The sequence below is a fragment of the Pygoscelis adeliae genome, unplaced genomic scaffold (genome assembly GCF_000699105.1).
Source record: "Pygoscelis adeliae isolate BGI_AS28 unplaced genomic scaffold, ASM69910v1 Scaffold190, whole genome shotgun sequence".
Classification (NCBI taxonomy): Eukaryota; Metazoa; Chordata; class Aves; order Sphenisciformes; family Spheniscidae; genus Pygoscelis; species Pygoscelis adeliae.
The window spans coordinates 2,370,712-2,383,376 of record NW_008823922.1 but is presented as its reverse complement, the minus strand read 5'-3'; the positions used below and the strand labels follow the sequence as shown (position 1 = coordinate 2,383,376).

At 43.3% G+C, this 12,665-nt stretch overlaps 1 protein-coding gene across 1 annotated transcript in view; it reads right to left on the bottom strand.

The window, feature by feature from the left end:
- RBP3 (retinol binding protein 3, interstitial) overlaps positions 1-12,449 on the bottom strand; it is a 15,903-nt gene extending 3,454 nt beyond the window's left edge. The window contains exons 1-2 of the mRNA XM_009320319.1: positions 9,441-12,449; positions 1,708-1,898 (exon numbers count right to left, since the gene is read on the bottom strand). Of these exons, the coding sequence (XP_009318594.1) occupies positions 1,708-1,898; positions 9,441-12,449 (3,200 nt within the window). The remainder of the gene's footprint in view (positions 1-1,707; positions 1,899-9,440) is intronic.
- Between the last annotated feature and the right edge of the window lie 216 nt (positions 12,450-12,665).

The window sequence follows — 12,665 nt, the reverse complement described above, 5'->3', positions numbered from 1 at the left end:
TCTTCCGAGGACTCTCTTGCAGACAGTGAGACTGCAGATACTTTAATCAGTGATAATGACTGGGCAGTTGCTAGAGTTTTAGCTTAACTTTTGGAAGCAAGTACTTCCTTCATTACAGACTTCTTGTGTGACATTAGGGAAGCTGTTTAGTTTATCACTGTGTCTTCTCAATGCTGTGAAGGTTAAAAATATGAAGTTCACAGCTGTTCCACGAAGGGGAACTATTAAGGTGAGAGACATTATGCATTATGGTTAATCCCATGCAAAATTGAAATTATCAAAATATGAAGTTCATACGTGGTCCAGCTGTTTCAGGGAGGGAAACTTGTAAGATGAGAAACATTATTCATTATGGTTAATCCCATGCAAAATTGAAATTATCAGCCTTGCCTTAAAATCATAAGATTGGGTTAGGGAGAATTTCAAAAGGTGAAATGTTTGGGGTTCTCTTTTATATGCCTTCAGAGACTGGGTCTTTTGTGTGCACTCAAAGGGCTGGAAATACATTAAATATAAAAAAACCAAAGCAACCCAGGAAGAGAACTATGATGAGACCATTTGGTACCTGGGACATGATTTCATCTTTGCTGTTTTATTGCCCCTGGTCCTGATAGGAGTTTTAGCTTGGGAGAAAACTGGGGCGAGAAGGAGGAAAGTCCCAGTCCTATCTCAAGTCTATTGGAAGATGGTGATGCCTTTGCTGAATTTGAATTCAGTCTTGGGTGTGTTTTGTTGGTTGCTGCCCTGCCTCCTCTGTGCTCACATAGTGAGGTCTCTCTCTCTGCTTATCACCATGGTCATCTTTTCCTGCAAGTCCCAGAAGAATATCAAGAAGATGACCAAATACCGAGAGCTCCATGATGGCAATGGATGTAAATGTTTCTAGCATTAAAAATGAGTTCTTACAAAGGCCTTCTTTTCTTTAGTTGATATTTGTAATATTCTGGGCTCACAAACATTAACTCTGGACAAAAACAAGGGAATGACTTACCTAAATATTGTATGGGAAATGTATATTTGTGATATTCATCTGTTTTGATAGCTGACAACAAATAGATGCCATCTTCTGCCTCATAAGATTTGGAGCATTGTTGACACACTGGAGTGTCCAACAGAATCCTAAGTTGAGAGCAGGCATATGATGCTGTAACTTGCTGCACCAGGGTCTAGGAGTGCTACAGTACCTTTAAGCCACCTTTGTGCTCTGTGCACAAGGGTCATTCTGTACCCGGCTGATTGCCCTGGATAATTTAGTACTGCAGATATGGCAAACTAGATGTTGTAACACAGCCTTATGCCTGGTCTGGTTTTTTGACTGTTCAATCACTTGACCACTGCCTACAGTAAAAGATTTATGTAAGGCATACATACATATATATATATATATATAAAATTAATACAAGGCACATGCAGTGTTAGATTAGAAAGAAATCAGAGAAAGGAAACAGATGTGACATCCAGGATTGCATTCTGCAACATATTCCCTAAATTTGCCTATTTAGTTCTAAACATCTCAAGTGATGGTACAATTTATCTTGAGATATACTTCCAGACTGTTATTGTTTTCCTTGGCTGTTTTCCTTTTCTCATTTAATCCCAGCGATGTTAGCCTGTAAACAGGACAGTAACCCATGTAAAGCTAATTCACTGTTACAAATAAAATGCTGTTTTGAAAGAGCTTTGGTTATTTGCCATTCAAAGGTTTACCTCATGTCTATGATTAATGCATCTGTGTGAACAATTTTCTTCCAAACATGCTCTACCAGTACGTCGGACACCTGGGTTAGAAGTTCACAGTCTCCAAACATATCGAATCTCAGATAGCCAATGTTGTTTTCAAATACATTTGTGTGGAATGAAAATTTAATCAGATCTTCAAATACTTCTGGGGAAGGGATCTGAAAGAGTTTGGAAAAACAAAACAAATCATTTGCTGGCAGTGATAGCTTGGCACAAGATTTAAAAAGAATTACATGGGTCAAGTTTAGTCCAGGTGGGACATATGTGAGGAACATGACCAAGTTTGAAGAGCATAATGAATAAGATTTTTGCATATTAAACATAGGTTAGCATTGGCTGCTGCGTTGTTTGCCCAGTATAGGGTGCATCAATAGCATGCCCAGAATCTGGATCAGGCACCTATTTGTCAGGGCTCAGTTTATTTTTCAAAAATACAGGAATTTCCTTGGACCAAAGAGGCTGAGAAGGCTACAAGAACCAACCCCCAGGCTACAGCATAGTCCACTATCCCAGGCCTGCCACCCAAGCCCACTTGTTTCGTTTACCAGTTCTTTCTAAATAAGGCACTTTGGACTTTTATAATCTCTTGATTGGTCTCAGCTGACAAACAGCTCCTGGCTACAGGTGAGATTGGCCTCAGCCCCTTTTAATGAGCCAGTCCCTATGATAGTGAGGAACCTGATGTGTTGGGCATGTGCTAGGATACTCATGAGGTAGACGTGTTAAATCTCTTATATGGTGGCCATGTGCCTGAAGTCTCACATGTTAGCCTGTGATTAATTTCATTTTGTTTAGCATATGTTATTAAACAGCAGATATTTTTTAAACAGCAATGTGTAGCCAACTAATAAAGTTACCCTAGTAACCCCTACACGCATTGAGACACAGCCTGCTCCTATTGCCAAGCTCCTGTTTTGCATGCATGTGTCTGAAAATGGAAGACTTTCCTTCAGCTTAAGGAGATAAGGCTTTGGGATACATATGACTTACGTGACCTTCAGCAATTTGGCCTTTCCTCCTCAGGGGTGCTGTGAAAATGATTTTATACTTGCTTTTTAATCAGTTGCCCTCTGCCATAGCTCAGTCATGTCAGCAGTGAGCCATGTGCTAAAAGGTGCTCCCCCAACCTGCAATATGCCGCAGAATTTGGGAGGCATTTGGGCTTTCTGCAACTGTAGAGGAGTCAGGCAATCTCCTGCCCTACATGTAGTGCTCTGGCCTGGGGTTGTGCTCCTGCCAAAAGCAGGTCTGCCACAGCAGAAAGAGGGTTTCCAAGGTGTGTGAACGCAGCTGTATTTGACACAGCTCAAGCACTTTACCTTTTCCTGGGGGAAAATTACCCACCATATCACGCTTCCGGCTGCCCTGGGCTTCTTCATCATTCAGTGCCTTCTGTATGCCAAAATTGCCAGAATTTCAAACATTAATTTAAAAGCCCTGTTGGCCAATAGTTGTTGATCTGATGGTGAGAGCAAACTTTACTGAGTCCTTTTCTGTACCCTTCTTTCTCACTGTAGCTTGTGAAAATAACCACTGTAGCTGGACTGTAAACATATCAGTCCAGCACTACTGAGTTTGTCATTTCCAATCCACTTCCCAGTGACAGCAATGCTACTTGATCTGCCCACTGTACTTTGATTAACAAATCACAGTTTTGAAGAATATATCCAGCATGCATTGCATTGTTCTGACAGAGCTTATATCTAGTTCAGAGGTACTGGTCCCCCCAGGAGAAAAAAATCATCATTCATTGGTAACATCTACAAATAAAATTGATGTTACTCCCAGCCACTTACTAGTGATATTTTAACTGAACACACAAATTTCTTAGCTCTGTCTCCAACAATAGTTGCTAGATGCATACCCATAAGCTTGTTGATTAAGAATAACCTCTCTGTCTATGTCTGGTAAATTTTTTTTCTACTTGTTCTTTTACTGTGCTGCATCACATCTTTATTCACTGGGAACTAGCAGTGTTGCTAACTCGAAATTCATTACAGATTTCAAGGTGCGCAGGTTGCTGTTAAAGCCTCAGGTCTCATGGGGTAAAATGAATATGCAAGGATCTCAAAGAAAGTCTTCTTCATCCTCATGGCTGCGGGAAAAGGTATGAAAATGTATCTATTCTAAAGGCTCTAAGACCAGAAGTCAGATGAAAAGCACTCAGAATGTAATTTTGGGGGTGGGGTGGGGAAAGCCTCCTAATTTTTAAGCAAAAGAGGGGAGGAGGCTGGGACTGACAGTAGCGAGTTACTGTCCTGGAAAACTGCAGGTTCATGACACCGGCACATGGGCCATGTGCTGCTGGTAACTGAGGAGGTAAGTCTAGCTTCAGAGAGCAACACCGCGCTCTCCTTTGGAAGGCAGGACTCTGTTTGGAGGCCAAGGACAAGCTGGGACAGGATGCAGCTGAAAGTAAGATCCTGCTGCTCAGACAGGCAATGTTTACATACAAATGACTTGATGTTAAATATAAACCCTCAGGTGCCTTAGTAAGAACACTATAAGCAATGTGGCTAGACTAAAGGACCTCCAAGCTAATACCACTTAAGCCAAGGAAGAATTGTTTTTTGTTAACTATATAGGGTCTCCAGCCCTATTCTGCAGTTTCCTTCCACAAGTGAGTGGCCTAACTGGAACAAGTGATGTGATTGATACAAAATAGGACCTAGAGTGCTGCCCTGGGACTCATGCATGGAGTCCCAGCAGAATCAATCCTTGATTCTGCTACTGACACATACCCCCAACCATGGGCAAACTACTTTTCCAACTGTGCCTCTCTTCCCTCTTTTCTCCCCTTTCACCTCTCCCCTAAGTTTTGTCTATTTAAATGGAAACTGTATTTTCATAGCTAATTTTGTGCTGACCATTGTAATGTAACTCTGATTTCCATTAAGGTGCTTTTAACTGCCAGCTGTTAAAGTATTATCAGCCAACACCCTTGTGCCATTGCAAATCCTGAGATTTGTTTAAGAACCATGAGATCTTGGGGGCTGGGTGGCGGGCTTGCGCCTTTCTTTCTTAGAATAACATTTGGGTTCCTTGTGTATCCTCACAGGATGGAATGGAGCCGTCCATCCCAGTAGGTCCCCCAGCTCAAGGACTGAGCGGGATCAGCTATATCCCTGACAGCCGATTCTCACTTGCTCTTAAAAACACCCCTATCACTGGGTGATTTCCAGGCAATCCAGTCTAGTATGTCATTAGCCTTACTATTACAAAGATGTTTTTAACATCTAGTGTAAACAGTCTAAGTTCACTACTTTCTACAGTTTAAGTGCATTACTTCTTGGCCTATTTACCATGGACAAGGGAACAGATTATTCTCTTCATATTTGAAACAGCCTCTTACATATCTGAAGACTGTTTTCATGTCTCCTCTCAGTTTTCTTTTCTCTGGAATAAACAACTCAAATCTTTAAAACTTTTTCAAGATGACTCTTTTTCAGTCTTCTCTTTACTCCTGTTCCTCTTTTCTGCTGTCTCCCCACTTGAGCCACATCTTTCCAGAAAAGCATAGCCCAAGACTGCGCACAGTATACTCTAGTTGAATTTTCTTTAGAGCTGAACGTAGCAGAAGACTTCACGTCTTACTGATTATATTCCTCCTTATCCATTCCAGTTTGATGATGATTATTTTTTACTGCAACAACTTGACTCTATTGACTTGTGTTCAGCTTATGAACTCTGAAGAACCCATATACTTTTTTACAGGACTCCCCCTAAACAAGCTCTTTTCCTCCCAGACTTGTGCAGTCAATTACTATTGCCCCAGAAACTGTGTAAGAACCCTGCATGTGTTCTTATTTAACCTCATCCTGCTTTTCACAGATCATTTCTCCAGTTTTTCCAGAACTGTAGCTTTGAATTCTAATCCTGCCCTCCATTGCACCAAGACAGCCAGGATGGGGTGGTTACCACAAGCAAAAGCTGAAACCCTCTGGGATGGTGCTCTGGAGAAGATTGAAAGAGATTATTTAAGGTTCTCGGTCCCCATTGAGGGAGTGAAGGGCAGAGTGAGAAGCTGTACTTTCACCCCACAAAGGGCGGCACTGCACAGCGGTGTGTAAGCCTGTTCTGACAATACACAGCTTGTAACATACTCATTGCAAGCCAGTGAGCAGTTATTTTCTAGTCAATGCCCTGGAAAATTACATTTGAAAACAAAATTTGAAAACACAGTTCATGGCTGAATTTTGATTTGCATCCAAACCCCACTGAAAATCCTTAAAACTAATGGCCAAATCTACTGTAACATTAATGACAATGGAAAAAAATGAGCACAAACGGATCTCTTTGGTGGGATTGTAACTGCAAACGTAGCTGCACTGAGCTTGAGTATCAGGATCAGAAGATGAAACGTACTAGAAAAAGAACAAAAGTAATTAACAAAGTGTCATATTCTTTTCTGCACCAAATATAAGAAGTAAGCATGAATTGCAAAAGGTGAAGAGTCAATGAGAGTTAAACACGAGACATTTTTTTGGCTTGCATAAACTTGTATAGTTCCACTGACTTTACTGTGGTGATGTTGATATAAATCAGCATCATATGGGCCCATGACAATTTTTTGCCACCTGTTAGCAATAGATGTAGCAATTCGATTATCTATCTTGACACTTTGAGGCTGAGCATTTTGATTTCACCCATTAATTGAAGGGACATAAGCAAACTATACTCCTTTCTGGTGAAACATCTGTAACTATTGCCTCCTTCAGCAAGTACAATTCTCTGCTATAGATACATATTATTTATCTGGGAAAAGGAGGATTTCAAATGCAGGAACAATTTCTCTTTATAAAAGATTCGTTTTTGCCTTTTATTCTGATCATGATTTTCAGCTGCTTATCTAAAACATTAATAGAAAAATTCTCTTAGGTGTGAAGACTGCATTAAAAGTATTTGGGCATTATTGAGGGGCCAAAGGAGTAATTCAGGGAGACTCTTGTCACTTAAAATTGACATAACACATTTGCCAAAATCAGGCAGCAGTTCTTCCTTAGGTAGTCTACAATACTCAGATAGTCATGAACACAAAGGTTTCAGTATGGAAAGGAAGGTATGACTGGAGGGAGATAGAGGCAAACAGAAGAATAAGACTTAGGGATTATTGAACTGTGCATCAGCAAGTTTACAGAGCTCTGCCTTATAAGCAAAACGTTATTTTCTGAATCACAGACAATATATACAACATTTGCCTCTGGGAAGTCTGACTTTGGAAAGTGGCATTTATGCAGCAGACAACTCTGGCTAGCATTGACCTTGCTGCTGTCATAGAGGAGACATATTCACTACCATGTATTATGCTTCAGCAGCTATTCTAGTGTAGCAGATGCAAAGGTCTACATGCATTTCACTTGCCTGTCTCCTATGTCCCATCCCATCTTTCCTGCAGTTATTTATCATTACTTTCATTTAATTGCGTTGGATCTGCTTCACTGTCAAGGTCATTATCAAGAAAATCCCACTGTCAAGGGAAAGGGTGGCTTGGAAGGTAGGTAGCACAAGAGAAGAAGTAGCTCTTAGGTTTTGGAGGAATGAATGTAATACAGATTAACACAGCCACTATGGCCATGTATAGGATGGTAAAAAAAAAAATTACAAATGCAGTTAGTGCCATCATGTAAGCATCACTGTAATCTTAAGGCATTTGCTCTCTGGGGTATTGGTATGGGGTATTCCTGAAATGTTCCACAGAAAGCATCCTTCTTGGCCCTGCAAAAGCAAGGCAGGAAACGAAGGTACTCTTGCTGCCCAGTGCTCTGTGGAATAGGTGAATTTTCTTTTACCTCTATCGCAAAGAAAAGCCTTTACTTCAGTGACTTCAGTGTCTTCGTTCACTCACCTTGTTTCGCCTTAAAATGTCTTAACACCACTCTCTTGCCTCTCTACCTCCCAATTTCCTCAAGCACTATGAGGGAATGCATATGCCTTTGAAAACTATTTTAGCCTCATAAGAGACCCATGCTTCTCCTCTGCTATTCATACATTGTTTCCCCTTGAAGAAATCTCACATTTGTCCTGATTTTCATTCACACTTATGTGATTTCCTTCTTATGGATGTATCCCTGACCTCTTCCAATCATTTTGCTTGACAAATAACTGGGGTAAACAGAGGCGTTAATTAGTATAATGGCATTTCCTCACTAGCTCTATCAGGATCGGAATTCTCCATCATGTGACAAGTAAGATATTTGTCCTGTACATCCTGTTCTCAACATTCAAGGTCTGAATAAAATAAGTAAGGTTTGAACAAGTAAAAATAGCCAACAATATCCATTAACAGCCTTCAGTGAAAACAGTGACTAATTTGCAAGATGGGCCCACTTTGTAGAATGGGGAGAAATTATGATGTATCACTACTGATATGTTGCTAATAATTTAGCAGGAGCTCTGTCAAAAACACCTTTAGAGTGAAGTTTACACCCAACAAATGTAGGAGGGAAAGACAGTGATGGAATAGAAAAATCCTTTAATTAATTATTTCCTTTTAAGCTTAGAGGCAAGAATGGGGCCGGCATCTCTTGGTTAACAAACTTGAAAAAAATGCCCTCCCCTGGCAATGGTCAAGACTTTGTCCTTGACCTTAGTGTTGGAGATAATACCACAAAGGTCATGCCCACTTTAAATCATGCATGCCAAAAACTTCAGAGGGTGGAAGCCCACACATTTCCTCCCCCAGGAAACATTTAATAGCTACATGACACTTGGTATACTCTGGTTCATTGCAAAGGCAAATGCATTCTCTTCAAAAAGTAATTTTATGAGTCCCTGGAGAAAAGAGGTCTCTGATAGCCATGCTAGAGCAGTAGCCAGAAAGGAGCTAACTCCATCCAAGAAAGGGATCAGGTTATCCTAACCCTCCCTTTAATTTGAAGATGGAATTTTAACAAGTGCTCCTGGGAGCTCCCTCCAGCACAACAATGAATAAGAAAGATTGCCAAGGCAGACCAGTGTATATATAAATACCCAGACTCAGAACAAAGCACAGACTGTTATGCAAACCACACAGCAAGGGCAAAAGTAGATTACTAAAAATCAGTTTCTCTCTGGGGTCACCTAACTTCTGCCCAGATACTTCTTCCAAAGTATTTCTTAGGTCACTGGGAAACTGTCTGATGCTGAGCATGAGATACAATCAGAGCAACTTTCCACTGTCACTACTGTTATTCTGGTGTAATAGAAGTCAGGTACAGCAATTTTATATAGAAAAATCCATTAAAGAGTAGGTGGCTGCATGTTTTGTAGGTGTATGAATTTACTCTGGTCCAACCAAATTTTTCTTAAATTACAAACTCAGTTTGTAACCAGTGGGTTTCTGCATTAATTTATTACAGCTTGAAAAGCCATAGCAGTGAAAGAGAGGGGATCACAGAGACAATGAAATATCTTCCCTCTAACCGTGAAGCCCTGCATATTTGCTTGTGGCAGATGGCAACTGAAAGAGATTCACAGCCTGAAGGTTGTTCCAAAAATGCATGCGTCCAGAGCCACCATCTACTACCACAAGCTACTACCCTGACTTGCCTTAGCGTCAGAGAGAGCTCAGCCTCCAAAACCCAGTCAGGCACTGGCTTTTCTTCTGGGTACAGATAAATCCTGGTGGGTTTATGATATGGGCTAGAAACAAGATAAGATATCTGACTCAGTGCTCCCATTCTATACTGGCATCAGTATAGCTGGGTACAAGAGAACTGTACCTGTTTTGGAATGATCCCTGGGATGCTGTCCTTGGTGTTTTCAGGGAGGTAGAGTAATTTCAGGTGCTCATCATCAGAAAGAGCTTGCAAGTTTGCAGTCACCTTCCTGGCCAGCTCCTCTTCTGTATTAATCCTTTTATAACTGTCTTTGTTGATGTTCTCGGTGAGGTTGGATGCTATAACAGTCCCAATGTCCACAAAGGCATAATTATCTGCCACAAGCTTGCCTACAGTTTGCAGTGTCTGTGGCACCTGGGCACGCAGATTGGCAATGTGCTGAGCTACAGCCATGGCTTCACTGGCCTGGATGGTGATGTGTGGCTCCACCCCGGACACACTCCATACTTTGCCAGTGATTGGGCTGAGCACCACTTGGCTGGGGATGGAGGCATATAGGGAACTGTTACCAACACGATAAATGCCCACTGAGAGGGAACCACCTACTGTGGGCTCACCAATAACTGTGGCCCGGTGTAGATCCTTCATAGAGCGAGTGAAAGCTTCAGCTGCTGAGCCACTCATATGGCTTGTTAGGATGTAGATGTCCTTGAGGGAGCCGTATCTCTTGCCGGTGACTTGGGGGAGGGTCCACACCTCTGTGCTGCGGGAGGTACTACGATCGAAGACAGTGTAGAGGTGTTGCCGAGGCTCAGGCTCGAAGAAGTAGGAACAAAGTATTGGGATGGCAGTGGAGTAGCCACCTGTATTGTACCTCATGTCAATAATCATGGCATCCGTGTCCACCAGCTTGTTCCATACCATCTGCACCAGCTGGGGCCCAATGGCCTTCACTGTTTCTGCCTCAGCCATCATATCAATGCGAAGGTAGCCCAGGTTGCCTGGCAATACCTCAATTTTGAAGAGTGCCTCAATGATGTAGCTCAGCTCTTCAGGGCTGGGAATCATGTTGGGAAGCTGTTCTTCTGGTGTTGGTTCCACATGGCTGTGGAAGACATGAAGCCGATGGTCCCCCGAGGCCTCCTGCAAGTCACTGGTAAGCTGGGAAGCCAATGTCTCAAAGTCTACAGCTGATCGATAACCTCCTTGGGCCCGTTTGGTGCTGAGCATAGCACTGGCCTTACCAGCCACTTCTGGGATGGCATAGTGAGCCTCTAGGAGTTGCCCGGTACCCTCCAAAAGTACTCCCATGTTCTTGTGGAAAGCTAGCACCTCTTCAGCCTTCTCCAGTGCATCCTCAGCCAACACTATGGCATCAGGCACAACTCCTCCGCCCATCCAGGTTTCCCCATGGTTGTCAATGAAGGTGATAACAGGAACTGTGATAGTTAGGCCACGGGTTATTCCCTGCTCAGGCTGCAGCAGAGGGAAGGTACGGGTGTGTGAGAGGCTTCCTGCTGTGATCTCACCAATCAGTGTGGCACGGCCCAGGGACTGCATGAGGTAAGCAAACTCCTCAGCAGCTGTAGCAGTGTGGTGGCTAGTGAGCAGATAGATGCCACGCTGAGCCCCATAGGGCTGGCCCAGAAGTTCTGCCTGGCTGTTGTGCTCCTGTGTGTGGTTGGTGCGCCTGTCATAGGTTGTGAAGAGATGGACAGGGCCAGCAGCAGGATCTTGGAAATAGGAGAGTAGCACAGGCACACCAGAGGAGGAAGAGCCCCCAGGGTTGTAACGTAGGTCCATGATCAAGTTCTCTGTATTTTGGAGGGGCTCCCACACTTTGTGGACAATGTAAGGTCCCAGCTTAGCAAGCACAGAGGCATCTGCAAACTCATCAAAGCGCATGTAGCCAACATTGCCTGGCAACACTGACACCTTGAAGACAGTATCCACCAAGGCATGCAGCAGTTGCTCATTGTCAGGTAAGTTGGCTGCCACTGCAATTGGCTTCTCAGCAGGAGGGGCAGCAGCTTCACCTGGCATCATGACTCGGACCAACAGGCGGGGGTCTTCAGATAAGGTCTGCATCTCAGTGTTGAGTTTGGTGGCTAAGTCCTCTGCTGACTGCACAGAAGAGAAGTCAGAGGTGACAAGGTGCTGCAGCAGTGCTGGCACCCGCTCCACTAAGCCATAATAGTCCTTTAATATGTTTGTGAGGTGGCTTAGGGTGCCAGGCACTGCTCTGCGCACTGCCAGGATGTCCAGGGATTTCTGTAAGGCTTGCTCTGCTTCAGTAGCCACACATGGCATCACCCCACTCACCTCCCAGCTCTGTCCACCCCCACTCAAGGGGCTCACAGATCGTGACACGGGAACCATCATATAGAAATTGGAAGGGCCAATACGCAGCTTCTGGATGTCCAGTGAGCCCCCAGCTGTCTTCTCCCCGACAGTGATAGCCCTGTTCATGTGCTTGAGGATGTAAGCCACATCTTCAGCCACTCCTGTGGTGTGGCGGCTGATCAAAACAATGACATCCTTGCCTTTGCTGTACCTCACTCCCAACACCTTTGGCAGTGTCCATATCTCTGTGGTGGTGTTGGAGGGCCGATTGTATACAGTCTCAACATGCAGCATCTTGTCTGCTTCATGCAAGTATGAGATGATGAAGGGGAGGCCAGAAATCTGTCCCCCAGTGCTGTGACGAAGATCTATCACCAGGGCAGATGTCTCTATCAGTGTCTTCCACACCTTGTCCACCAGAAAAGATCCAACTTTCTGCACAACTTCCTGTCCTATGATATAATCAATCCTCAGGTAGCCAACATTGCCCTCCAACTTGTCATATGTGACCACATGCTCAATAAGACTCAGGAGCTGTTCATGAGTAGGGGAAGCCTCAGCTTCTTGTTTGGGAGCTGCATCCGGTGATGGCTCATAGGAAATCACCAGTCTTGGGTCATTCAGAGCACCCTGCACTCCAGCTGTCAAGACACTGGCCAGCATTTTTGGATCTGAGATGTCCAGGATCTCGCCGCTCTTGATTGCTTGTTCAATGGCTTCTTGCATTCCCACTAGGTTTTCAGGATAGCAGTAGTTATCTAGAAGGACTTTAGCCATGTCCAGCACTAGAGTTGGCTGAACTATTTCCTCAGCAGGTATGCTGCACATGATCACTGCTGAAAACAGGAAGAAATGTGTCCTGATCATTTTGTCTTATACGAAATAGAAAAGAAAGAAAGAAGTCAGAAGCTCTTATCGGTCAAGATGAATGTAGCTCTCCAATGACTCTCTGTTTGTGAATCACACTGAAATCCCTGTGTTGAATCCAGGTGCACTGAACAGATAAAAATCTTTTATCTGCATTAAACCCTTAATCTCATTAAA